General features: G+C 39.7%; 1 protein-coding gene across 2 annotated transcripts in view; it reads left to right on the top strand.

The window, feature by feature from the left end:
• The first annotated feature begins 5077 nt into the window (after positions 1–5077).
• LOC137859456 (L-threonine ammonia-lyase-like) overlaps positions 5078–25271 on the top strand; it is a 29161-nt gene continuing 8967 nt past the window's right edge. The window contains exons 1-8 of one of the 2 annotated variants that reach the window (XM_068688525.1): positions 5078–5302; positions 9389–9415; positions 12814–13156; positions 16414–16530; positions 17403–17644; positions 22396–22561; positions 23882–23978; positions 24904–24979. In XM_068688525.1, the coding sequence (XP_068544626.1) occupies positions 5202–5302; positions 9389–9415; positions 12814–13156; positions 16414–16530; positions 17403–17644; positions 22396–22561; positions 23882–23978; positions 24904–24979 (1169 nt within the window). In that variant the 5' untranslated portion in view covers positions 5078–5201. Of the gene's footprint in view, positions 5497–9388; positions 9416–12813; positions 13157–16413; positions 16531–17402; positions 17645–22395; positions 22562–23881; positions 23979–24903; positions 24980–25271 lie in introns of both variants that reach the window. The other variant, XM_068688524.1, reaches the window with a different exon arrangement.

The following is a 25271-nucleotide window of genomic DNA, read 5'->3' as shown; positions in this document are numbered from 1 at the left end:
GGTTTCTGTTCCTTTTGATTATTATTATTGGCAGTTCTCTTTGTATTGTCTATATTTATCTGCACTGCATTTTGTAGTGTTTTACCACCACATTGCTGTTGCACCAATGCATTGCATAATCTTGAATTACCATTTTAGTTTTCTGTGTTGCTACTCTGAACAGCTTTTATTTTTTTTGGCCTAACTGTAGACTGTCTCCACCCACTTTCCCTCTGTAACTGATCAAATTCTGCAAAGAATTCTCCACTTTGGATAGACTATCATTTCCCACCCATGCTGTTCTCACTGAGGTTAGAAATGTTATTTATTTTATTTAGTGTGGGGAAAAAACTTGGCTAACCCTTCAAAACGATCTTTCAAGTCCTGTAATTCAATGAAGTCTTTATTTACAATGGTAATAGCTATTTCTCCTTGCGCTCTCCAAACTGAGTTCTCTCTGGTTTCAAGAGAATGAAGCACTGTTTTCCATTTTCAAGGTCTCCAAATAGTCTTTACCTCAAATCAAATCTTCTACCATAAATGCAAAAGGCACAGAAAAGTCAATGGCAATCTATCCTAGGACAGGTGCTTTGTAGTTCACATGTTAATTCTTTGATTAGTCTTATGGGCCATACTTGTCAATCTGAGCAGTTAGTGGATCAACACTTAGGTAAATTGTTCATTTCCCATGTGTTTTGGTCTGCTGGTAGTGATTAACTTGATCCTATTCGAGATGAACAAATATATTGAAAATAACCTATTTTATTCTGTTAGCTAAGAGTGAGGTTATATGTGAAAGGTTTACAGGGTATATTAAAAGGTTATATACTGTAGAAGACTTCTGTTAATTAGGGGCAAAACCAGAGAGAAACAAGGACATCCTGGAAATTTCAAGTGCAACAGACAACAACCACTTGCAGGTGATTGATTGGGGGCACTCAGTCTGAAAAATAGATTAGAAAGAAAAATCAGAAAAATAGATTAGGGAAATCACGAGCAGGATGTAACACCTTTCTAACCAACTAGCTTAAATTTCTGAAGTGGTCTACATGATCTATGTGCTTTTTGGTGTAGGTGAAGTAGCCAACACTGCAGGCAACGGGTTGGATTCCCTCCCCACACCTAACTAGATGCTCTTGGTGGCGGTGGGAAGAAGGCTGTGTGGAACCCTGCTGCCCTGACTTTCTCTGTCTGCATCCACCCTCGCAGTTATAAAGCTCCCCTAACAATCATGGGGCTCTCCTTGGAGAAGAAAAATAAGTGTGAAAAGGCAATGAAATCAGGAAGGAGCTATGAACTCCATTGTAAAACACCTGTAATTGCTGTTAAACTATGGATTACATTGGTTCAAGTATATTAAACCTGGCATCAAAGAGCGTAAAAGATGTACTTGAGTTTATCTCTTGATAAATATGTTGTCTTTCCATTGATATTTGTAACAGTCTTGATAACAGGAGCATGAAGTTAGTAAACCCTCCATTCTGGCCAGCCTTCTTCTCTTCTGCCCTTACCATAAAATTAGACAGATTTTTTTGCTACACAGACATTAAAGAGGAAAAAAAGGTACTTTAATCTGTTTATATATACAAGGCTAAATTTCAACCCTCCAGTTTGCAGAGAGCTGTGAATTAGAATCTTAAAAAAATCAGTAGAAATGAGACACAAGATTTAGTTATTTCTGTTACAACATGTTAACACATCAGGTTTGGCTTTTGTTTGTTTTCTCTATGCAATCCCTAATTAATATTTACCTTTCACTATTTGCTAGTGCTCTAGGTGTTTTTAAGATAAATTCCTGTGTAATAAGACCTAAAAAAATACTAAGATGTAGAAAGCTTCTCCCTGTGGAAAGCTTCATGAGAATTTATTTGTACAGAAGGATTTGAAGAAGCAAGGAAATGCTTCAGTTCTGTTGTGCATGGTGTTGGGTGATGCAATGGAAAAAAAAAAAAAAAAAAAGCTTCTAAGCTCTGGTGCTATTACTCTCACCCAGAAAGTAGTCTTGTTACAGCTGTGGGTAATTTGTGTGATCAAATATTGGGATCCTTTAAGAAAGACCAAGGGAACTTAAAGCTTCAGAGATTTTTTTTATTTTTTTTTTTTAATTTTAGGATCTGCCATCACAATTAAAAGTTTAATTAAAAGAAAGTTTTCTTTGCTATAAATGAATGAAATAGTTCATTTTTATGTAACTTCGGTTTCTCATAAGTAGGAAAAAAAATGGCAAGTTTAAACAGTAAATCTTATTTAGATGGCCTTTACTGTCAATTCAAAGGCATACCGAGCCAGCACAAGTGTTGACGTGAGACTGTGCCCCTGGAAACTGTCATTTACAGGGGGTATTGCCTTCAGCTGGAGCAGCAGCAGATACGGCAACTCCTGCTAATAATTGCATTAGTAAAGACAAATTAAATAAATAGGGATTTCCTGGAGGAGGATATGGGGAAGAAGGAAGAGACCAGATTAACTTTCTTGATATAAAGGCTTCTGAGTTATTGAGAGGGTTTAAATGACAAAGAGAGGTGTTGTAATGAGAGAAATCACACAAACTCGGGAAACAGTGCCTGTTAAAGGTGACAAGACCCAGTTGCTCCAGAAAGAGAAAGCAAGACTGGTGTATGCAGCCATCACCTCTGTGGACAAAGACAGGGAAGGTAAATACGTAAAGTGGCAGACAAAGCTTAAGAAGCTTGTAAGGACAATGAAGTTTGACAGGCAAGAATGAAAGGAAGATGCATCTAATAATAGTGTGTGTTTAACTGTTTATCTCTCATTAAGGAAATAAGCAGCTCAGAAAATGGTCATAGTTAACTTAGAGCAATTACAGTGATGCAGTACCTTCCAGGACACTGCACAGTCAGCACTTCCAGCACATGCTTAGCTCAGGATTTTGAAAGGATGTTTGACGTGGGTCTAAATCTACAGCAGAAATTTCCACATATCCTCTTCTCCTAATGAGCTGATTGTTTTACAGTATTTTAGAAGGGCATGATTCAGTGCTTCATGTGCTTCTGTCCTGAAAAAGGTTGGTGCATTTTTTTTTCTCAACTGCTTGGCCAAATGGACCCAAAAATACTTTTACCATTGTTGCTTGGTCTACAAATGCCAATTGCAGATCAGGGCCTCATTTTCTGTGGAGCTGTATTCACGTAAAGTTTTGAGCAGTAGTCAGTGTAATAGGTTTGTTTGTCATTTCTGTCTCTGTCTCTCTAAATGTGACAAATTTCTCTTTCTGATGTGATTCCTGCATCTGCTAAAAAGGGTAAAATAAGCTTTCAAGCAGGTTATGAGGTAGGTTTGGTTCATACGCGTTTTGTGTTCATCATTCTTCAGCAAAAAATACTTGAACAGTGCTTGGAACAGCAACTCTCTTGTGTTTTCCATTCCCTGGAGAAGCTCTGACCACCAGTATATAAAGTTGCACTTTGGTTTTGTTTCTTGTGCAAGTTGTTTTGTGTTCCTCGCTGCTTGATGGGCTCAGTCTACCTGTGCAAAATGAGGACGGGAAGCTTGCTTCATTCCTTAATGGTACCTAACGTGTTTGTGGTATGTGGCTGAGGACTTGGAAATGCGGATATGGACTTAGCTTAACTAGAAGGTGAGGAAGGTGATAATGTGTCCACCTCCAAGTGTATTACTGGAAATGAGGGGAAAAAGGCAGAAGGAAAGGTGGTGCCTCCTTGCAGCTGTAAATGTTAGGGAGGAGCATGCTGTGAAACTCCCAGATGTTAATGTTTCTCTATTGCATGTAGACAGATTTTTAGGTGACTCCCTACTCAGTGTCATCAAAGTCTGTGTTTCATCTGCACAGTTTGCTGCAAGGAGAGCTTAGGAATCCAACACATTAGTCTGGGCTCCTAGGCATCCGAAAGCTAAGCGTACAATTTTTACTGTTTTACGTCCCCTTGCCTGTCCACCATTGCACTTCAGATGTGTTATGAGCAAAGTAATAACTCCACCCACCTTCTCTCTTTGCTTCACCAGTTAAGCTGTACTGAAATTAACTCTCACTTAGAGCTGCAAGTGCTGGCAGCATCTCACTGCCTTTTTGTCTCGGCTTCTGGCAGTAGCATGCTGCTGGGTTGCAGCCATGCTTAGTACATGCAGCACCCACGGTCTGCACATCCACTGTCTGGAATGACGAAGGGATTTGGGGTGGGAGAGACAGGAAAAAGTGGTGAATCTAGAGTTTCATCTGCATTGATGTCCATGGAGTAAGGACCTGCCTGCCACACCTATGCAGGGAAGTCTCCAACAACCTGGCTCCACTTCCTACAGTTCCCAGAAGACTATTTAGTCATTTATTCTGACTCTTGTGTGTGAAACAGTTTATTATTAGTCAGGGTACTCTGCGGAGAGGGTTAGGTCACAGCTTGGGTTAGATCACCCTGTGCCTGTTCTCCGTGTTGGAGGTTAAACCTACGTACACTGTTGGTAGAAACCAGAGCAGGCACGGAGGGACCGCTGGGGAGGGACACCTGGCCAGTCCCTGAGCAGCTGGGAGCCTGCGCTCCGTCAGGGCTGCGTTCCAGAAGAGGAGAACCACAGAAGGACCCCAATCCCATCCCACCACACAGCCATCGTGTGGCTGGAAATCTTTCATGGCCCCTCGGGGCAATGAAGAGAGAGCTTTGATGCTGTCTTTCTTTAACTGTTACTGCAGTTGTTTCCCTACATGATCTTTTCTGTCCATCTGTATGATCTGCAAATCTCTCTCCTCTGCTACAACTTTGCCGAGAGAAGGCCCAAATAGAGGAACCAGTCTTTTGGTTACGAAATCATGAAGGCCTGTGTCCCCAGGTGCTGCCCTAACAGATCCTTGCACCTGGCTGAAACACCACAGAAAGAAGTTGGCCCTTCCTTGCTACTTCTGTCTCCCCAGTGCATGCTGTTAGATCATGGGCCCTGCAATGAGCCCCGATCATGCTCCACAGCTAAGCAGTAAGTAAGTAAAGCTTCATGTGTCCTGCTAACAGAACGTCACCCAAGCATAATCCAGGCCCTGACTCAAATTGACAAGGGCAGGTTGGCCTCTGAAATAATCTCTTTAAATAGCAGCAGCCGTCTCTCAAAGTCGTTCCCCTCCCCCAGGAGCGTTGGAGAGCTGCTTACAGCAAGTCGCCTGCTCTTCCCCATCCTGGCAGTGCAGGGCTGGCACTTCTCACAGGCAAGTGTGTCCACTGCCCGCAGCCTCACAGCTTTCCTTTGCACCAGGAATTACAATGAATTTTGCGGCACAGTTTATCTACTCCAGGGTGTTAAAAAACAGAACTCCCAGGGACCGCTCCAGAGAAGATGAAGAATACGATCCTTTCTGGCAAAGGTTGGAGAATATTGCTGTCTGACTTAGAACTAGAGCGCTCCTTCCTCCCCTTTAGGGGCCATGGTCAACCCTCGGGGTCCACCCAGGGCCAGGCCTATGGACATGACATCCCCTGGACCCCTCCTGCCTCCTTATGGTGTCGTAGTTGGAGTTTTGCTTCACCTCGTTGTTTATTTATTCGCTATGCTGTATAGGTAATGCTTTCTTTTTACTTTTCCTTACTTTATTATTTAAAAAAAAAATAAGGAAATTGTTCATAATTTTCCAATGTCTCTCAAGGCTCTGTGACTATGAGTTGATTCTGGAGTCATCCACTGGAAGCAGTGGAGCTGTGAGTACTTTAAGCCAATGTTCAGCTTTTTTACTTCATGAGTGCTGTCTTAGAATAAGCCTAGTCAGGCCAATGGACTGCTGAACATCTACCATGGGACAGCCAGTATTGCGTTCTGCTATTGCAGGTGTTCTGCAGTTATCTTTGTTCTAGTGCATGTAGTCTGCTTGATTTACTGTGCTCAGGCATGGATGGTGCAGAGACAATTTAGGAGACATCTAGAGCCCCTGTATTGCACTGCCCAGAGTGTGTGTGCACCCGTGACATAGCTGTGTTGGCACAACCTCACTCGAAGCCATTTCAGTATCTGTTTTGGTCCCCTATTTTTTTTTCTGACCATTCTTAGCAAGATCAGAAGCTGGTATTGCCTGATGTTGGATAAACAAGGTGCAATTACCATCTCCTGCTTTGTGTACATCTGTAGTTGCATATATTTGTAGTATTTAAAACAGTTTATTTCAAGCAGGCTCAGTGTCCGCTGAATAAACATGAACTCCCGTGGAACGGGCAGCTTGAGGGAGAAAAAGAAGATCAAGGGGGAGGAAACGTTCTCAGTTAGGCACTGAAAAAATGTCTTGCCCAAGGTCACACATAGCTGCAGTGAACTGAGAAACTTGGGTCAGTCCTTTAATCACAGGACTGGCCTTTCCTCTCATTTGGGTTATGTTACTCACTCTGTATTATAGGTGAATTATGGGATGTGTTGATCCCAAGAGAACCTCTAAATTCAGAGAAGATTTAATTTAAAGAGGAAAATAGTTTAACTTCTGTAAGAGTTCTGTTTTAACTGCTAAGCTGTGTGCAGTGCTTTATACTGACTGTTTGACATTCACAATGTGAATCTTTAAGAAGCACTTAGAGGAATTCGTCAGTTTGAGGGACACTTGGAAGGTGTTGAAGCAGAGGTAACCAAGAAGGGTGACCTTTTGAGTTCCCCTTGCTTTCAGATTTTCTCCTGTTATCTCTTTAGCAGCTGACACCTCGTTGCTATTGCTAGTAGCAAGCAATGACATTTCAGTAGCACGTACAGAAGACTAGCGATGGGTTATAACCAGAGATGAAGGCAGATACAGTGTTGGGCTCAGGCTGTGGTCAATGTGAATTACTGAAGCTAAAGATACATTTTTTTCAGAAGTGATAATGCAGCTTGGTTGTTTCCTGCATGAGCCTGGGCTCTCTGCTCTCACTGCTGGTGTAGCAACACGCAGTTTTGTGGGACCGTGCTGCACAGGCTGAGTAGAGTTATAGGTGCCTGCTGTGGGCTCGGTCCCAAGGCTTGGTTATTTTGTACCTGTTTGTGGTGGATGGTCACAGGTGCTTACATCCTCTAGCACTAGTGTCATACAGGCTGCTAACTAAGCCATGATCTCTTCATCTTTAAGACACTCTAATAAGTAGCCTTGCTATGAACTTCCTGTGGGAGTCTTAGGCAAATCACTATCTGTCTGTGCCCCAGATTCTATCGATTCATTCTTATCAAAGGTAAGCTAATATTTACTGACTTGTATTTCTGTTTAAGGAAGGATATTATTGATTCCTGTGTGATTTAGGAACCTTTGCATGGGATTGGGTATCTAAAGCAAGCCTTCATTTTTCTATAATTTCTCTTTCATAAAGATCAACTTGCACAAGCTGCTGAGATACTTGTAAGAATCACTGCTATTGCAGCGTTTGGGTGTGCTTGGGGAAAAACAAAATGAAAGCAGCCAGCGAGGATTTCACAAACACGGGAGAGCTCTCAGGGATTTACATTGCCAAAATGAGCTGGGATGGAACAGGAAGGTTCAGGAGCTATCAGGAAAAAGGATTGCGATAAACCAGGAGGGTTCCAGAAGGGTGTGGAATGCTCCAGCATCTGGAAGGAGCAGAGGAGAAAGAGGTTGGGGACATGGAATAAGAAGGATTAATGGAGCTGAGAAGGTCCTGGATAAAAGAGAGATGTCGATGAGGGAAAGGGCTCTCTCTGTCCTCTCCTGGGATTACTTTTTTCTCACTCCTTTGAGAGGAGGTGCCGTCACAGCTGCATCTCTGTCAGAAGCCAAGCAGACTGCCTGGTGCCTGCAGCTGGCTACTCCCCAACCAGTCCATGACCCATCTCTGCTCAACATTCCGTGAACGAGGCAGAAGTGACTTCAAAGGGGGGGTCTGTTTTTCCTGTAAGAAGTACTCGGAACTTGCAGGCATAAGATCTGAGTCCATTTATTCACAAAGCAGATGACAAGTACGTCTAAAGCTTTATCTCACCAGTGCCTATTGCTCAGTGAGCTACAAGTTGGTGTTCAGAGAGCTTGAAGGTGATGGCAGCATTTCGGTATGTGCTTAGGAAAGGCCTCCCCCCACCCCCGCCCGCCCCCCAAAAAAGAAAAAAAAAAAGAAACAAAAAATCCATGCATATGCATGTATGCGCACGTGCTGCTGTTAATTACATGCCAGTCCTAATTCACTGGTATGATTTGAAGTGGTATTCAGGCTTACCACTAGCCACTAGTTTGCACTATGCCACTGATCATTCCAGCTGAAGTATTGAGGTTTGAATTTCTCATCATGGCATAGAGCTTTAAGGGTGCTCAAGTACAATACAGAACTTCTGCTTCAGAACCCTCTTCAAGGTGACTGTGCATCATTGTGAATGCAGATGATAAAAACTGCTGTGGAAATGATGAAGAAATGCTGAGTTTTCAGCCTTTCTTCTGCCTTGAAATGAGTTGTTAGGACTTATTTTGCCAAACAGGCCCAATGCTGGCTCTAAGTATGCCAACAAATCAAAATGCTGTAGGAACAGCAACATATTGTCAGAGCAAAGGGACAACCACCTCTTTATCTTTTCTGTAGCGGTGGCCAGTAACAGAAGCTTGGAGAAAAATATAAGCTACGCAAGAAAAGTGCTTTCTCTCATATTCTCTTGTGAAGTCTGCCAAGCAAGTGCTTGGGGTCTTCCTGAATCAAGAATTGCTCCTTGTACGATGTATTTAATGGTCACTGTTAGACCTAACTCCACAGAGCTGCACAGCATTTTTAGGAAGCCATTTGTATGATTGCCCTTGATAGCATCCCATGGCAATGAGTTGTGTGAACTAATTATTTTCAGTAAGAAAAGGTTTTCTTTTAATTTTTGTCTGATAATTTCATACGATATCCCCCTAAAATTTATGCTTGGAGAAACAGTGATCATTCTCTGATCACTGTTTTCTGGACATCTGTGACTTTGATTTTTTGCTCCTTCAGTTCTGGAAGCTGAAGAGATCCACTTTATCAGTTTAATCTATTAAATCTGTTTCCACAAGGAACCTGAGGAAGCCATTCTGCATGAGCTTCATCTGACTGGGACATGCAAGCATCCCGTTATTGCAGGATAACTGCATAGGCATTTATTTCTCCCTGTAAAAAGGACAACAGTTGTGGTGTGTAGGTATAGCATGTGCTATCACTGTTTGATTTTTCCTAGAGTTATTTTTGTTGGTTTTAATAAATGATTGTTCTATTAATATTGCTGTTTTTACAGACTTGTTTTCCCAATGATATTTGACTTGAAAAATATCAGTATATTCAAGTAAACAGTCTAGAAACAGAATTGTTTATTCTGAATTGTTTTGTCATCCTAATAGTGCATTTCAGCACACACTGTCTTTGAGACTTCAAAATATTTAAAGTTATCTTTTGTTAAATATGATACTTCTTCCAGTTCTTTAATTATTCATGGAATGTCTGTATACAGATCTTCTCTCTCTCTCTTTTTTTTTTTTTTTTTTTTTCAGTTATGCTGAGCAGCTGTTCTTGAAAAAGTAGGTTTATAAACTATTTTTTCCATGTTTGCTTTTACTAATCACTTCAAAGGTAAAATGGCGTGATTTATAACATGTAACAAAACTTGCCAGCTAGATATTTGTTTTATGCTGGAAATATCAGACTTCCTCATGAAAACTTTCCTAAACGAATTCCAAAAAAGGAATGAGCAATTCATTTGAAAGTGACAACGTTTTATAACTCTAAGTTTGTATTTATATTGGCTCAACCTTTTTGTCTTGTAGGCATGATCACTAGAAAAGATGCCATATTTTGTTACTGTGCATGCAGACTCACATTGTTTGTTTGTTTTGTGAGCATTTGCATGCCCCACTGCCTGCATTGACCGTTCCTGTAAAAGAAATTCATATTAGGTTAATCTGTGCACTGAAGTATCTGCGAAACATATGAAGAGGAGAGAAACACATCTAACTCAGGAGGGTTATTACTGGCCTGTTTGTGATGGATTATCAAACCTAAAACCACTATTTACCTTGTAAGTTTGAAAGCTTGTGTATTCACCCAGGTGGGTTCAATAGGGAAAAATGTCATTCACTGGTGTAACTGAAAAGTATATGCATAGACGGAGAATAAAAATTCATCTGAAGAAAACAGCATATACAAAAGCATGATGATATTCCTTTGGAAATGAGGCTGCTGACCTTTCAGATACAAATGGATGATAGTTTCCATATTAAATGCTGAGATGTTAATGTTTCAAATCTGTTTGAAACCTGTATCATGCTTGAAAAGACTAAACGCTTTTTATGTTTGACTTTTTTTTTTTTTGTTATGGCTATAAGGTGTTGTCTCCATTAGGGACCTTCACAAATATTCACTGCTCATGAGAGTAATGATGCAAAAAACCTCCTTTGTTCTGTGAAAAAATTAAAAAAAAATAAAAATAAAAATCCTAGATTAGGGCCCAGAATCAGCATCCAAATCTGGTCTTTGTATTTGCTGGTAAAGTATTGTATGGCACTAGATTAGTGTGGTGTTGCCCTGTAATTTCTAATTTCTGTACTTTACTGGTTCATTGGTGGAGTTTTTGTAGTCATATTTGCCTGGATTTGTTTTTATTTGTTTATTTTTACAGTTTTTGATTACAAAAGAAACCGGGAAAAAATGGGAGTTTATCTCTTGTCTCAAATACAAGTCATAAAAAAAAATCATCTAGAAAAATCACAAGTTTTTGATCCACATATATTTTTATATATATATATATCACTCTCTATATACAACTGGTATAAGAAATACCATTATTTGCCAATGCTTGCTAAACATTTTACATGATTAGAGATAAGTTGTATATGCTCTTCTCTTCTGAGAGGCCATGGGCTAATGTGATTTAGAAAACAATTCATTTGTTTGCGGGGGGACGTGTGTGTGTGTGAACTCCTACCAGAGCTGAGGCCTCTTAGGTCATGATAGCTGTTGTTTATGCAATGGCCCCGTTTGGTTCCCAGAGCCATGGGCTGTGCCATAACAAGTTCACAGGGAGACAGTTTGATCTGATTCCCGTATTTGCATTAAGATCACTAATATGCGTGAGAACTGACAGTGGAAGTTTAACATCCTTAGGAAACGTTCCAATCCTCTAACCCCAAAGGAGCAGAAATGCAGAAAATTGTAGAATAGATCCACTCAATAAACTATCACTACACTCCCTGCCAGAGTCCCTCCCCAGCTTTCCTGTAGGCTCCCTTTAGGCACTGGAAGGCCACTGTAAGGTCTTTGTGGCCCTCCTATGGACTCGTTCTAATACATCCCTGACCTTCTTGTGCTGTGGGCCCAGAGCTGAAACCAGGCTCCAGGTGGGGTCTTCCGAGAGCAGAGCAGAAGGTAAAAGTCCCCTCCCTCACCCTGCTGCTCACGCTGCCTTTCGTGCAGCCAGGGTGCGGGTGGCTTTCTGGGCTGCAAGCGCACATTTGAACTCAGGAATTTTGGAGAGAGAAGAAATTGCCACTAAAACTGTCTTTTTTTGTTGTTGTTGTTGTTTTTTTTTTTTTTTTTTTTTTTTTAAGTATAGTACTTGATTTAAACAATAAAACCTCTTATGCTGCCTACATTGTTATGTGAGATCCTCAGTGGGACAACTGGGAGTATAATAGGAAGCAGAGCTGCTGGCATAGATTATGGGACCACAAAGAAAATGGATGCCACTGTCAAAAGGGAAGCAATTGCTTAAAAAACAGCTGTTTCTAAATGTTTTTAAAATTAATTTTGAAAATGATTACCATACACATTGCAGAGATCACTGCTCTAAAATTAGGATAGTATTTGTTTCAACCAGCCCTGCTGATGAAAAACTGCATAGCTTAAATCCAAATTATTTTGAAAAACTGGTAAATAGTTTTTTCCAGGGATGATGCTGAAATCTCAGATAATAATTTAACATGCTTATTTTTAGAAAACTGTTTCTTCTAAATATGTTACTACTGAGCACTTTGTGTAGAGAGACTGTACCATCTGTGTAGTTGTAGCCGTGGACCAGACTAGGTATCAGCTATTTTCCAAATCTCTGGTCTTCTGCTTAATGCTTTGTTTCCTCCTTGTAACTCGCCAAATTCTGAGAATTTCTGGAAGTTTTGATTTTATTTGTTAGCAGGGCTGCAAAATCCTGTCTTATCCTCTGTGAACTCCTGAGTACTGTAGACCATAGAGTAAGACAGCCTAAGGTAGGACTAGTGCAAGGCTTTGTAGCAAAAGGTTCTGTCTCTAAGGTTCCTTGGGGAAAGAGGTTTGTGTGGCGTCACAGTGTTTTATTATCTGGAGGTGCTTTTATCTATGAAGTGTTAGGTCACAGATCAGGAGTCCTAGTCTTTTCGCTCATAGTAAGATATAGTTGCTGTGTCTTATCAGAGTGATTTCTTTCCCATCACAAGGCAGTTGACAAGAGTATGTGCAACAAGTAGGCACGAGAAGAGAAGCAGACCTTTTGTTTGCAATGCAATCACGTTATTGCTATTAAGTGTTAGGGAATGGTCCGTAGCAGTGACTTCATGGAAAACCTAGAACTGCATACAGCAAACACGTTTTCACATTTCAGAATTCCTGCAACACTGAAGTAGGACCAACACCAGCTGAGACCAAGCACTTAAGCAGGTCTGCCTGCCCAGACAGCAAGAATTGTATCTTCCCTATTTATTTGGTTACGGCAGTCTTTGAGTTTGTCTACATTGCAGGTTACCTGTGACATTTGTAAAAGCTGGCTGGTTACAGTATCTTTCCATCTACCTGCAAGATAGGTAATAAGACTTTAATAATTTAGTCTGCTCATCTGAGGCTTGTGAAGAGCAACTTAGATGTGTAACTTATTTAAGAGCAACTTAAATGTTAAATGTGAAGCCTTTAATCATCCAAGCTTTCCTAACAAAATTATTTTATTTGTTTTCAGGGATGACAATAAAATCAACAAACAAGATGCCCCGGCAATTTGTGATCTTCACCGTTGTAAGGATGGGCCAGTAAGAAATGGCCACATTAGGCAGAGGCCACCCTCTATCAACCCTGAAAGACTGAAAGATTTTGTTGAAGAGGATTACCTCAATGGGGATGTGAAGACCTGGGAAATGAAGATAGTCAGCCGTAATGAGGAGTTACTTGGGGATGCCCTTTCCCTCATTCCTCAGTCAAGCACCAGGACCAGCCAGTCAAGCCACAACAAGCTGATTCGATTCGAAGACATAAGTGCAGCAGCTTTCAAAATCCAGAGCGGTGTTCAGAAAACACCCTGCATGGTAGGGAATTCTTATGGCTTTGAATACTCTCTCATAAAAATTGGTCAGAAATGAAAGAAGAGTATGCATTATCTGCAGCAGATAGATCTGTGTAGAATGACTCACATTCGTATTAGTTGTTGTGAACTGTCAATAATCATTTTCTTCCTACCTGTTTACATTAACCTAAATCCTCAAAGATTGCAGTGACCTGTAAACAAAGGATAAACCACATTAGGCATAGACTTAATGCACTGTGGTATTAAAAAACACTTGCTACAAAGAATCTGAGCTGGAGACCATTGACTACCGCTGTTGCAAAAGCAGTCAGATGAGAGGGTCTTGTTTGGAAGTAGCCCACATATGTGGGAAGTTTGAAGGATCAGATTTTCCTTCTTAGCCTGGGAAACCTGGCAAGGATGAATCTGTTCTGTAACAAGGTGGTTCTGCCACATGCCTCTTCAACAAAGCAATGATATTGAGATACATGCACACCCTTATTGGTCAGTCTAGGTATAAAAATGATGGTGACATTCTCATTGCATATGTAAAAACATTTGTTAAAGCATATAGAAGTGCAGTGACTTAGCTATTTAATTCATGGTGTATTTCTGCTGTTGGGAACTCTTCAGGAAGGTGATTGTAGGCCCTCTGTGGCTAATCTCCTCTTTTCTCTGTAGTGGGTAAGAGAAAGTCTTTGTCAAACGGTGGTTCAGAGGAGCAGCCCCAGATCTCTCTCTGGAGGAAGGTCTCCTTGTCACTGACCCCCACGGGCACATTGCCAGCCTCACTGGCTGCTGATTGTCTTTCTGGCCTGCACAGGGAAAGGACCTTGGAGCAAATTGGTTGAGTCTGCAATGCACAGCAGTTCTGCTGGTTCCCAGATGGTGCCTGCTGATCTAGAGATACCATAATTACTTGCAGTGTTGCTTTTTTTGGCTCAGAGTTCCCTGAATAAGGATAGCCTTGGCCACATGGGTTATTGTGGGATCATTCACACTCTCAGCTCAGATGGATCTGACCAGCAGCTCACAGTACAGTCTGTATCTCAGCCCCATTCCCTAAGCTCCCAAAGTGTGGTTTCTGCTCTGAAAGTGAACCAACACATCCTAGTGTGGGAAAAGGTGAGCCACAGATTCCATGTTCTGCTCCTGCAGGCACATGTGTAACAGGAAACTTTTCATAAACTGGTAGTGTTCCTGCTCACAACTAGTTAAGCTCTATTTGGCCATTTCACAGTATTTATTCTCAGGCAGCTTTGCCCCTTAACTTAAATAGCTCTTTTTCTCTTGGGCATTGCTGGCAGATTTATGCAGCACAGTTGTATTCCCTCTCTGCATTTGCTGTGCCAAGCTAAACAGGCCAACTTTCTTCAGTCTCTTTTTATGAACTGTGTTTAGGATGATCAGAATAGTGTAAAGTCTACACCCTTTTTTTTTTTTTTAGTGTTAAAATAGCCTATGGCTGTTGCTAGTCCAAGTAATCTTCATGGAAAAGTCATTAGTATCTGTTTCACGACTTGATTCAAAAGGAAGGTATTGAAAGCACACAGTAGTGTCAAAAACACAGATAACCTTTACATGAAATCCTCATCAGTGGGAGGTAAGAACCACCCTCAGGGACTTTTTTTTTTTTTTTTTAATCAAAAGAAAGTATAGCTAAAAACTGTTCAGTTAATTAATAAGCAAAAACTTTGCAGAGAGATTCCCAATCTGCAGGTAAGACCATGGATGAAGCATCCTTCTGGATCTTTATGCAGCAGTTTGCCTGAAGCTGAGGCATGACATGATGTATGATGGTCATAGAGGTTGTGGAGGTAGTAGGTAAAGGGAAGCAAGGACTGAGCATTAAATTGGGCGCTCAATTTGGTCGCTGGTATAGGAACTTAAAAGGTTGTTTGTTCTGTGTTAGTTTTATGGATGTAGAATGGATGCTGCTCTGTGTTGTACCTTAGACACAGCATCTGTAGTCCCTAGATAAGACCAAAGTGACAAAAAGGAAAAGTTACAGGATGGTTCAATGACTCTTACGAGGTCATACATCAGGTCAGTACTGCTGGAAATAGCACTGACACCTCCTTTGTTAGAAGTAATTGTTGTAGTTAGGCCACAAAAATAAGCCCCAGTTAAAGGAAGAAGAAAAAGATAATATTAAAAAAAACAAAACAAAACAAACAAACAAAAAAAAACACATAAATGTTGAATATCAAAATTAAAATTAAAAAAAAGATACATGTGAAGTACACCACTTCTGTGACTAATTAATGCATATCTTAAAATGTAGGAGACTTAGCAATTTTACAAAATCACAGGATTCATCTTTTTAAACCTTGTTTCTTAACATTCACTCTAGAATCCAAGATGCTCTACAAAAACTGATATGATAAAACTAGTGAGGTATATGAAGACCCAGTAAGGCAGCATTTCCTGTCCAGCACTCTTCTGTTTTGTTTAGGCATTCTCCGTAGTTCAGGCTGTTTAGGATAGAAACAGTTTTTCTCTTAGTTTCCTAAGCACTTTCCATTCTTTCAGTTCTGCAGCCAGATTTCCAAAGAGAGCAGCAAGCATTGACCTGTGTGATGCCACGAGTTAGCCTTGATGATCCTTGTGGGTCCCTTCCAACTCAGGATATTCTACGATCCTATGATGAGTGGTGTAGCTCCTAATGCAGGAGAAGCAAAATAGAGAATCTGGCCCCACCTATGGGTGAGGAAGTAAATAAATGTTTCCAAATGCACTAAAAAGCCTGAAAACACTCATCTGAAGTATTTAATTTAATTGCATACCTTAAAGCAAGTATCCATTTCAGATATGTTTAGTTTATAGAAATTTTTAACTCTTTGAAAGTCCCGCAATCTGACACATATTGCTAGTACATATCAGATTGCAAATATTGCACATATCCGATACATTACGTAACATGCATGACACTTTTTGATAGAAATATTGAATATGTTGTCAAGCTCTCTTTTAATCCGTCTCTCGTGAAAGTACTTATCTTTGTACCTGTATTTGATCAAGATCAAAACCAATGTTATTTTCAGAAGTCCCATGCTGTACATATTTCACCGTTTCAAGTTTTAAAATTACTTCCATAAACCACAGGAATCTGGTAGGTAACAGCACGCTGTCATGTATTTCCAAAGAAACTGAATATGTAACTTTCCTTTTTGGAGGTCACACATAGCAGTCATGCCTCTTTCAACAGGGAGCTGATGGAGTCTGCAAGGTTTTTCTTAGTTTTCGGTTTATTACCATAATAATGTTTCTATATTCCAGTACTCCAGGCTATCCAAGCAGTATGGAGTGGATATCTACCTAAAGAAAGAGTTCCTCCAGTACACAGGATCTGTGAAGGAGCGAGGTGTGCTTTATCTTCTGACATCATTGCCTCAGGTATAACAAAGTGCCAGTATGTGAAAGTAAAAAGAATCAGTTTGGCTTGACAGAAATAGAGCAGAATTGTTTTGAACTACAGTGTCCATAGAACCAGAGTGTTTCTTGCCTTTTGAACTGTTGCCCTGAATAACATAGATCTGCAAATATCTGAATGTAAAATATTTTTCTTCTTTGTGCATGGCTAATCCACTGGTGAAATGCTTAAAATATTTGGGGGGGGGGGGAGAAAAAAAAAAACTTTTAAATGTAAACTTCACTGTTTAAAAGTGACACTTAGATGGAAGTGCTTGTATGTGTATATGTTCTGACATGCTGAAACCACCAAACTTGAAGTGATGATGAAATCGAGTTACAATGGGTGATGAGAACTATCAAGATCACAGATTGATTTTTGTCATGAATTTCAGTACCATTGCATGAATAGCTGTTTATCTTTTGTTGTAGGAGGCTAATTAATCTCTGTAGCAATAATAGTTGGCATGACACAGCAGCCCCAAAACAGTGGTTATTTCTGCACTTTGCAATAATATAAATAAATCATTTTGTTAAAGGGAAACCTGATACAAAGTAATTTCCCACTGGCAAGGAAGAGGGAATGGGTACCGGCTCTGAGGGGACGGATGTTGACTCTTCTGGGATCAGCTGAATCTTTGCAGCTAATTCCAGTGGAAAAATAATTGAATTCAGGGAATACAGGGATTGTAGCTCTGTACGTATGTATACTGTATCATAATACTGTAACCTGATCAAACAGTAAAGGAAAAGAAGGCTTCCTAATAGAAAGAAATAGGACCATTAGATTGGTTAAGGATGATATGGGACAAGTTTGTGACACTGCATAATGTGCAATAAACAATCCTGTTTTTTAGGATCAGCAAAGAAAGGGGGTGATAGTGGCTTCAGATGGTAACTTTTCCATGGCTGTTGCTTACCACGCCTCAGAGCTTCGTATCCCAGTGTTTGTCATTATGTCAACCAGCACTTCCCCAGCCAGAGTGAAGATGTGCCGTGAGTATGGTGCCATGGTTATATCATATGGCACTACAGCTAAGGATTCCCAGATGCATGCAAGACGGCTGGCACAGGAGAATGGTTACCTCTACCTCGAGGAGTAAGTAAAAAGTCAAGATTGTTTAAAAAGATTATCATTATTCAGAAACTTGCCCAGCACTGCAAAAACAGTTACTGGCATTAATTGTCTCAAACTTAAAATTTGATCACACATCATCAAAAGATTCCTCTTACCTGGGGGATGGACAGTTATAGGTACAAATCAGATACAAATAGTGAACCTTTCCATAGCAGTTTGGGATGGAATCCAAAATGAAATACCCTTTTCCAGGTAAACGTCCTGATTAGGAACTTCAGGGCCTGGTATGACGGTGGATATATGTTAAATCTTTATGAAACCTGTCAGCGTGCATTTAGGCTTGCATTCTTTTTTGGTCTCTCTGTGAGGAGAAAGGTAGGTGAAAATTAACCTTTACTGAAAAAGATTTGATGGTGTAGGGCAGAGCAAGAGGTTAGTGCTGCAAAGGTATTCGCGTATCTCATGTAACTGATAAAACTGTGTTTCTGGCATGAAAGAAGCTGATTAGAAGGCTAGTACACACATAAGGAGCTATGAATGATTATAAATTTAAGTATTCAAGCTATCTGAGGTCATGAAACAAACCAGCTCTAGTAAAAGCATATTTAGAACAAGATAAGGTAGGGAAATTATTTAGAACTGATCTAATTTCCCCTTTTCCTTTTTCTCTCTACAGTCTATTCTGTGGTTCCTTTCCCTTTATGTTTTTTTTTAAGTAAGATCACCAAGGGGGCAGAGGGTTGACTCATTAACATGACATAGCTGGCAGTCCCTCTGATGATGCACTGAGTTGGAATCTTACACTCCTGCTGTACCTGCCCATTGCTGCCTCTGTACCAACACACCACTGGGCATTTGTATGGCGCCTACTGCAGTGAGTGCCTATTCCCCTTAGACACTGCTGCAGTAAACACAGTAATAATGAGTAATATTGCTTGGAAAGAGGATCTCAGAATGAACAAGATGAAGAAAGTCTTTCCTTCCTTCTCAGCTGGTTTATTAGGAAACTAATATTAAAACCTGTACTTTATGATTGGATTGTCTGCTCTGCCAACAGCTAACCCACAGGGCTGGTTGGTGTGCCTTGTCCACCCCCATGGGCACAGCCTTTTCTCAGACTGAGACTTTCAAAGAAACACAAGGGAACAAGGTGCCTTAGATCCCACTGAATTTTAAACCCATGCACGCTCTTTTTGAAAACCATAGCTTTACATAATCTTATGATTTCCAAATTTCTGTCAGATGTTTTTCAATCAGTGTGTTAACTCCCAGCTGGCTTGCATCAGCTGTCACATTTACACATAAGAACTAAATTGCAGTATTGTAATTTCATGTTTAATCTTTGTCTCCTCCCCAACAAATTTATTTATGTTATGTAAAGTAGATATTCTCTAACTTCATGGAATTCCATGAACAATGTGTGCAAAGGATTTCTGCATCTACCATTGATGAATTCTAAATGAAATTATCATTAATGATGTCTATGTATTATGATTTATTGTATTTCAAGTTAAAACAAAACAGTTATTCAGTGTATTACTATGTTTAATTACAACCTATCTCTCAATAGATTAGTTTTTTCACATGCTGATGAAAAAAAAATAGCAAAACTAGTACAGTTGCGGGCCTTTTCATAACAGGATGCCTTAAACATGTTTTGTTAGATATAGACTGGGAGCACTTTTCCAGAGAGATGTGTGCATGTACGGGTAGCTAGTCTTCTTCAATGTACCTGCCACGCATTCATTACCACTTGCGAAAGCTGTCTGTAAAAGATCAGCCTTTCTCCCGTGCTTTAGAATGGAACTTCTGAAATGGAATTTATTTCATTTTAATTCTAGTTTGCCTAGAACCCCCAGCAATTTGATCCTTTGATCCCTAGAAAATCACAGTAATGCTTTTCCAGATATGAAAAGCATTCCCATACAATGCATGTTCATGAGTTTATTTCTGTATTTATTCCTCACTGAATATAGGATAAAAAATAAAAATAAATACTGAATGGTGAAAACAATTGAAGCTGTCCAGACATCTGTCATCTTCTAGGGTAGCACATATGAAATCCAAGAGATGAAGCTTATTTATTAGTTGCACAGGTTGCAGTGTTGCTCAGATGGAGAAAGGTGGCTTCATGGGATCTCTGGATCTCCTTAACCAACAGTTTATTCTCTCCTTTCTGAAGCAGGCATTTCATGACTGTCTTTGTTTTTACCTGTGCATGTAGTATCCTGTAGTTGGGTGTGTCAGTGTCAGTTCTTCTCTTTTCTTGATTGCAATTAAAATACTCTGTTATGAAAACTAGCATGGAAGTATCCAATTAGGGGAGGGAAATTTTTTATCCTGTTGCATCTTCCTGTGAAATGCCAGAAAGGAAATGTGATTTTCCAAGTTGGAATTCGCTCATGAAGTCTACATAATTGCTGCTCAGGTAATGTAGGATTTCCAGTAACTACAGATGTTCAGGACGTCATTATAAATGTAGTATGAAGATTGTCAATAAATTATAGAGTACCTCTGGGATGACTGGAGAATAATTGATTTCTGAGTCAGAGAGGTATAAAATGAGGTGCTACAGAATGAATTACACACCTTCCTTCCTTGAGAGTCCATTTTTTTCTCATGTGACTCCTCGTCCAAATACTTGCCAGACCTGATCCTAGTTCACTTGTGATTTGGTTAGTCTAACAATCCAAGAAGGGCAACTGTTAGCTTTTGAGCCCTTTGCTTGGAGAACAGGGGAACAGAACCTGGTAACTCTCAAGTCAAAATTTCATTGTGAATCTGAAGCCTGACAGCCCATTTTGGTTGCTGGTATGTTGCACATTTCAGAAGGCAAAGGGACAGATTTCTAGCTCTGACTCAAAAATGCTTATTGAAATGTGCCATCTTTGAATTTACCTGTCCTTTTTCCTTGCTTTTCCTTCAATGGCATATAATATCAAGAGAGAACTGTTTGTTTTCACAGAGCAAGAGTAATAAGTGATGGTGCAAATAAAGTGACTCGTTTTATGATAAAGAGATGAAAACTGATCGGTGAACTGGTGTTCTAACAATATATTAGCAATAAAAACATGATTACCTGAAACCTTTATTCAAACTGCTACTAAGTCTTTATACACAGAGCAGTCTCCTTTGGACACAGTTTTTAGTTGTTAAAGTTTTGCTTGTAAATTGAATATCCCAGGCCTTCATTTGTTTTTGCAAGTTCCCATGTAAGCATTGTAGGGCAACTGCAATCTAAATTCTGAACCTTATTTGTGAATAAGGCTCCAGAAAAAAAATAAATAAAATCAGGAGACCAGTGATATATTTTGTTGTGTACACGGAGGAGGAGAGAGCTGCATCAGTGTCTTGATAAAGACAATAAATTCAAGGGTTCATTTACCGATTCCACTATAATTTCTTTAATTCTGGTACAGGAGTGAAAGTTCAATTCTCTCATCTTTTGTTGTGTAGCTAAACTGACTCTTGCCCTGAGCAATTTGCTGTGTTTTTCGATCGATGTAATTTCTCAGCAGTGCCTTGGTCTCCACCTGGCAGGCATTCTGTGCTCCTCAGCATGTCTTAGCAGTGACAGAAGAGCACGGCTTCCTTGTGTACCAAAATGTACTCAGTAAAATAAATCAAGTGAAGTCATTGGGTCTATAATTGTTTGGCCAGAAAATATAAATAAATAAATAAATAAATAAATAAAACAGAAACATATGGGTACACAGAGGTCTCTTATTTTTAATTCATACATCATGATACATTTATAGCATTGCTAACTTGTACATAAAATCCAAAACAGCTTTTAGAAATAGACCCAAGACAATCGTGCAACCGTACAGTGGGCTTTTCTTCAGTCTTCTGACTCTGTTTGTCCATATTCTGCTCATTAACTTAACTTTGCCTGAAAGTGTTCTGCCAGTATTTTGGAAAACTAAAACCCTTGCTTATCTTTCCATGAGGTCTTCCAGAGTAATGTTCAAGTATCAGATATTGGCTCTGGGCTGTGGAAAGACTGAGCTCTGTAACACTCGGTTTGGTATTTGTGAGGTTGAACGCAGTGCTTGAATTTCATAAAAAAAAAAATCCCATTTATCACGAACACTGAATTCCACATACAAATAAAGAGAACAAGATCTCCTTTTGAGACTTTGCTTTTCGTTTTGACCACAACATTCAAAATTTATGAAGTTTAAGGAAGTGATGATGATGGAAGAATGCTTTCTCTCCTTATCTCTGTAAATCCCTGATATTACTAACAACAACAATACGTGCTCGTCAGCGTAAGGGCTACTTGGCAGGCCTACCCGGGGCCAGGCTGTGCGATGAATTCTTCTTGGTTGCACTTTATGCATTAATCCCAGGATTCACTCCTGCATGAAAACTTGCACTCCTGTTAAGCCCAGATGATTGGTGATAACAAAGTGATTCAGGTAGCTTGAAAAGTTTGCTGACCTGTCTGTAACTGCATGATTTGTGCCTCTGTTTTTCATAGGATTTTTGCTGTCAATTTTTTTTTATCCTTTTGATTTTGCTCTGCTGTAGAAAGGGTCTGCTCAGTTTCTCAGTGGCACAATGTGTTCTTCCAGTAGGTAACGTCACACTTTACAAAGTGATGGTCTGTTCGATGGCACTGACCTGTCACATCACCTCCTGGCCTCATTGCGCTGGTGATTTATTCTCATGTATTTTTCCTGCTGAATGATATATTTAGAGTAGCAGATTGAACTATTACTGTGTTGACAACTGTGAGTTCTGCTGAGATGTGCCTTTCCTTCCTGCAGGGAGGACAGTGCTGTCTACCTGTCGGGCCTGGGAACTGTGGGACTGGAGATGTATGAGCAGGTGCCAAAGCTGGACGCGGTGATTTTCCCAGCAGGAGGCCACTGTGGCCTGCTGGCAGGGTCGGCTGCTGCACTCAAACACCTCAACCCACATATTTCTGTAATTGTAAGTTTCCTTTCACCTAGAAAGCATTGAATTTTTGATAGCTTTCACCACAGTTTTTTTTGTTGTTGTTGTGTTGTTTTTTTTGTTGTTGTTGTTGTTTGTTTGTTTGTTTTTCTAAAAAGGCAGTGGTATCTAGTAATATGCTGGCAAGGACTGCCAGGGGACAGGGACTACCTGTGTCCACTACCCAGCAGCAGACCTAAGAGCTTCGGAAGCCTCCTGTCTCTTGGCTGGATTTAAGAAAAAATCTGAGAATGCTCTTCCAAAGCAAATGACATCTGTTTCTGTGCTTTGAATTGATTTCTTACTGGAAATGTTTGACCCTAAAGATGCCACAGGGTAAATTTAGTGGTAGCTTAGTTGTTATGGTAAAATTTCTTTAAATTGTTGAATACTTATTGATTGTTGATTGCGTAATGTTATTATTATTATTGTTATTTTGCTGTGACCGGGTAACTTTCAACTTCAGTACGTGTACTATTGTTTTCTATTTTATTGTGAACGCTTCAGAAAAGGAGAGTTATTTGTGATTGAAGCTAGCAGACTTCGGTGTGCTTAAGAGGGATATAAACACACATAATACAGCATTACTGTCTTGAATACATCTTGGATACATTTGACTTACACTTAGCAACTTCTGCTGCTGTAATTTATAGATATATTTGACATTGCAGTTGTAAGGGAATCTTCCTGTGTGGAAGGAAACCGTAATCAACTTAAACATCAGATATGTGTATATATATATTAATCTTTTTTTTTTTTTTTTCCAAACATAATTCTCTCCAGAAGTGATGAGGAATGAGAGAAACGAGTAGAAGAAAAAAATCTAGGAACTTTGTATTAACCATGGAATGTATATTTCAGAGCTGTGAAATAGTAGCGGGATGGTTGATCAAGATTTATTTTTCCATCAACTTTTTCTGTGAGGGAATTCTTACAAGACTGTGATCAATTCCACCCCCCACTCCAACCCCATTTATTCCTGGGTATCATCCCATACATAACAACTAGATTAGATTTTTCATTATCAACTTCTATGTCTTTTGTAGTATTGAAAAACTATATTCTTGTAAAGATGAAAAGCTTTTTGCAGTTTGTACTCAATTTTAATTCACTTTGAATTTTTTCTGGAAACTTGTTCTAAAAATTTTCCTCATCCCTTTTAAAAACTAAACTACATGGACAAGATTATGTACATTTCGAATGTGAGTGAGATTCAAATTACCTTGTTACTAACTCTGAGAGGAAACTTTTTTGGTTATAACACTGATTATGTTAGAATTTGATCACTAAAAAAGTGACATCATTTGTATTCCCCAGGGTGTTGAATCTGAAAGTTTCCCTGTATTGCAACAATCCCTAAAGGCTGGCCACCCCACTGAAGACCAGGCTTGCAGCAATCATCACTTTTATGGAGGTAGGAAAAAAATGGATTATTCTTGTAGAGGTAAAATAAAGGTTGTAATTGATTTTGCCAACCTAGTCATGTTCTTTTCCAGCTAACTGAGTTTTAACGTATTTAAACAAAGTCTTGTCTGAATATATTTCACAAAATTTAATGTATTTTATAAGAGCAGCTTCTGACACACAAGCTGCACCCCTCTTCAAGGTACAATGCTATTTCCAGTGCACATGAAATGTTCAGGTGAGTACTTAGAGATATGAAAGTAGTTATCTGACTTCTGTGCTCACAAGCAGTAACTTAACCAGTGAAGTCAATGGGAAAGCTCTTGCCTAGAAGACTAATTTTTGAAAAGGCAGAAAAATGTGGTGCTTAAATATTTACACTTGCAAAAATGTCCTCAGGATAACAGCGTTTATAAACAATTCAGTTGTTCCCATATAATCTGCACAAAAAAAACTCAGCTGTTAAGCAATTTAAGAATATCCTGTTTACCAGATGTTCAAATCCCCTGAAGCTTTAGGTTAAATGTGAGCTTTATAACCAAACAACTTAACTCTCTCAGTAAGTTCTGCCTGTCCCTGCACTCCTTTTCTAACTGTCATGCTGTAGCTTGCTAATTCAGTGCCACACTTGGTGGTTCTTCAAGGCCTCATTGTGCACTGAGAAGCACCAGGCTGTAGGATCACTCACACAGTAAGGCAGTGCGAGTGAAGAACCAGGATTTTTGTAATGAGATCCAAAGTGGCAAAATCTTCCTGGAAGATCCTTGGCCTTCTGGTACCAAACTCATTTGTGTCATGTAAAAATCAAGCTGCCTGAGATTATAGAATAGCAACGTGATGCAATCATTAAGGACAAAAAACCGTGTCAGGACTCTAAAAAATGTTGGACTTTTCTAGAGTAGCCAGCTTCACGTTTTTGTATTTTGAAATTGCAGATGTGAGTGGACTTTGCTTTGGCAACAATTCTTTGCAGCTGACTGGGAAACTTGTGGATAAAGTTGTTGCTGTGAGGTAGGTGAAGAAAAAACACCAAAATAAATAATATTGGGTGAACATTGCTGTGTATGAAAACTGTGCTGTACCTGACACTGAAGACAGTGAGTTTGTCCCCACTTATCTGACCCCTTTGGCCAAAACAATTTATGGGCTGCTAATAAACACTTCTAATTCTTCACCGAAATACAAGTTCCAATAATATATTTGCACACTAGAATTTAGCTGGCTCAGTGGTTCTAGTAAAAAATAACACTGTCTTACAGTAATAAGACTGTACATTCACCCCCATCAGCACAGCTTTCTATAA

Source organism: Anas acuta, chromosome 7, assembly GCF_963932015.1.
Source record: "Anas acuta chromosome 7, bAnaAcu1.1, whole genome shotgun sequence".
Lineage (NCBI taxonomy): Eukaryota > Metazoa > Chordata > Aves > Anseriformes > Anatidae > Anas > Anas acuta.
The sequence above is the reverse complement of the archived record's forward strand: the minus strand, read 5'-3'. Positions and strand labels throughout refer to the sequence as shown.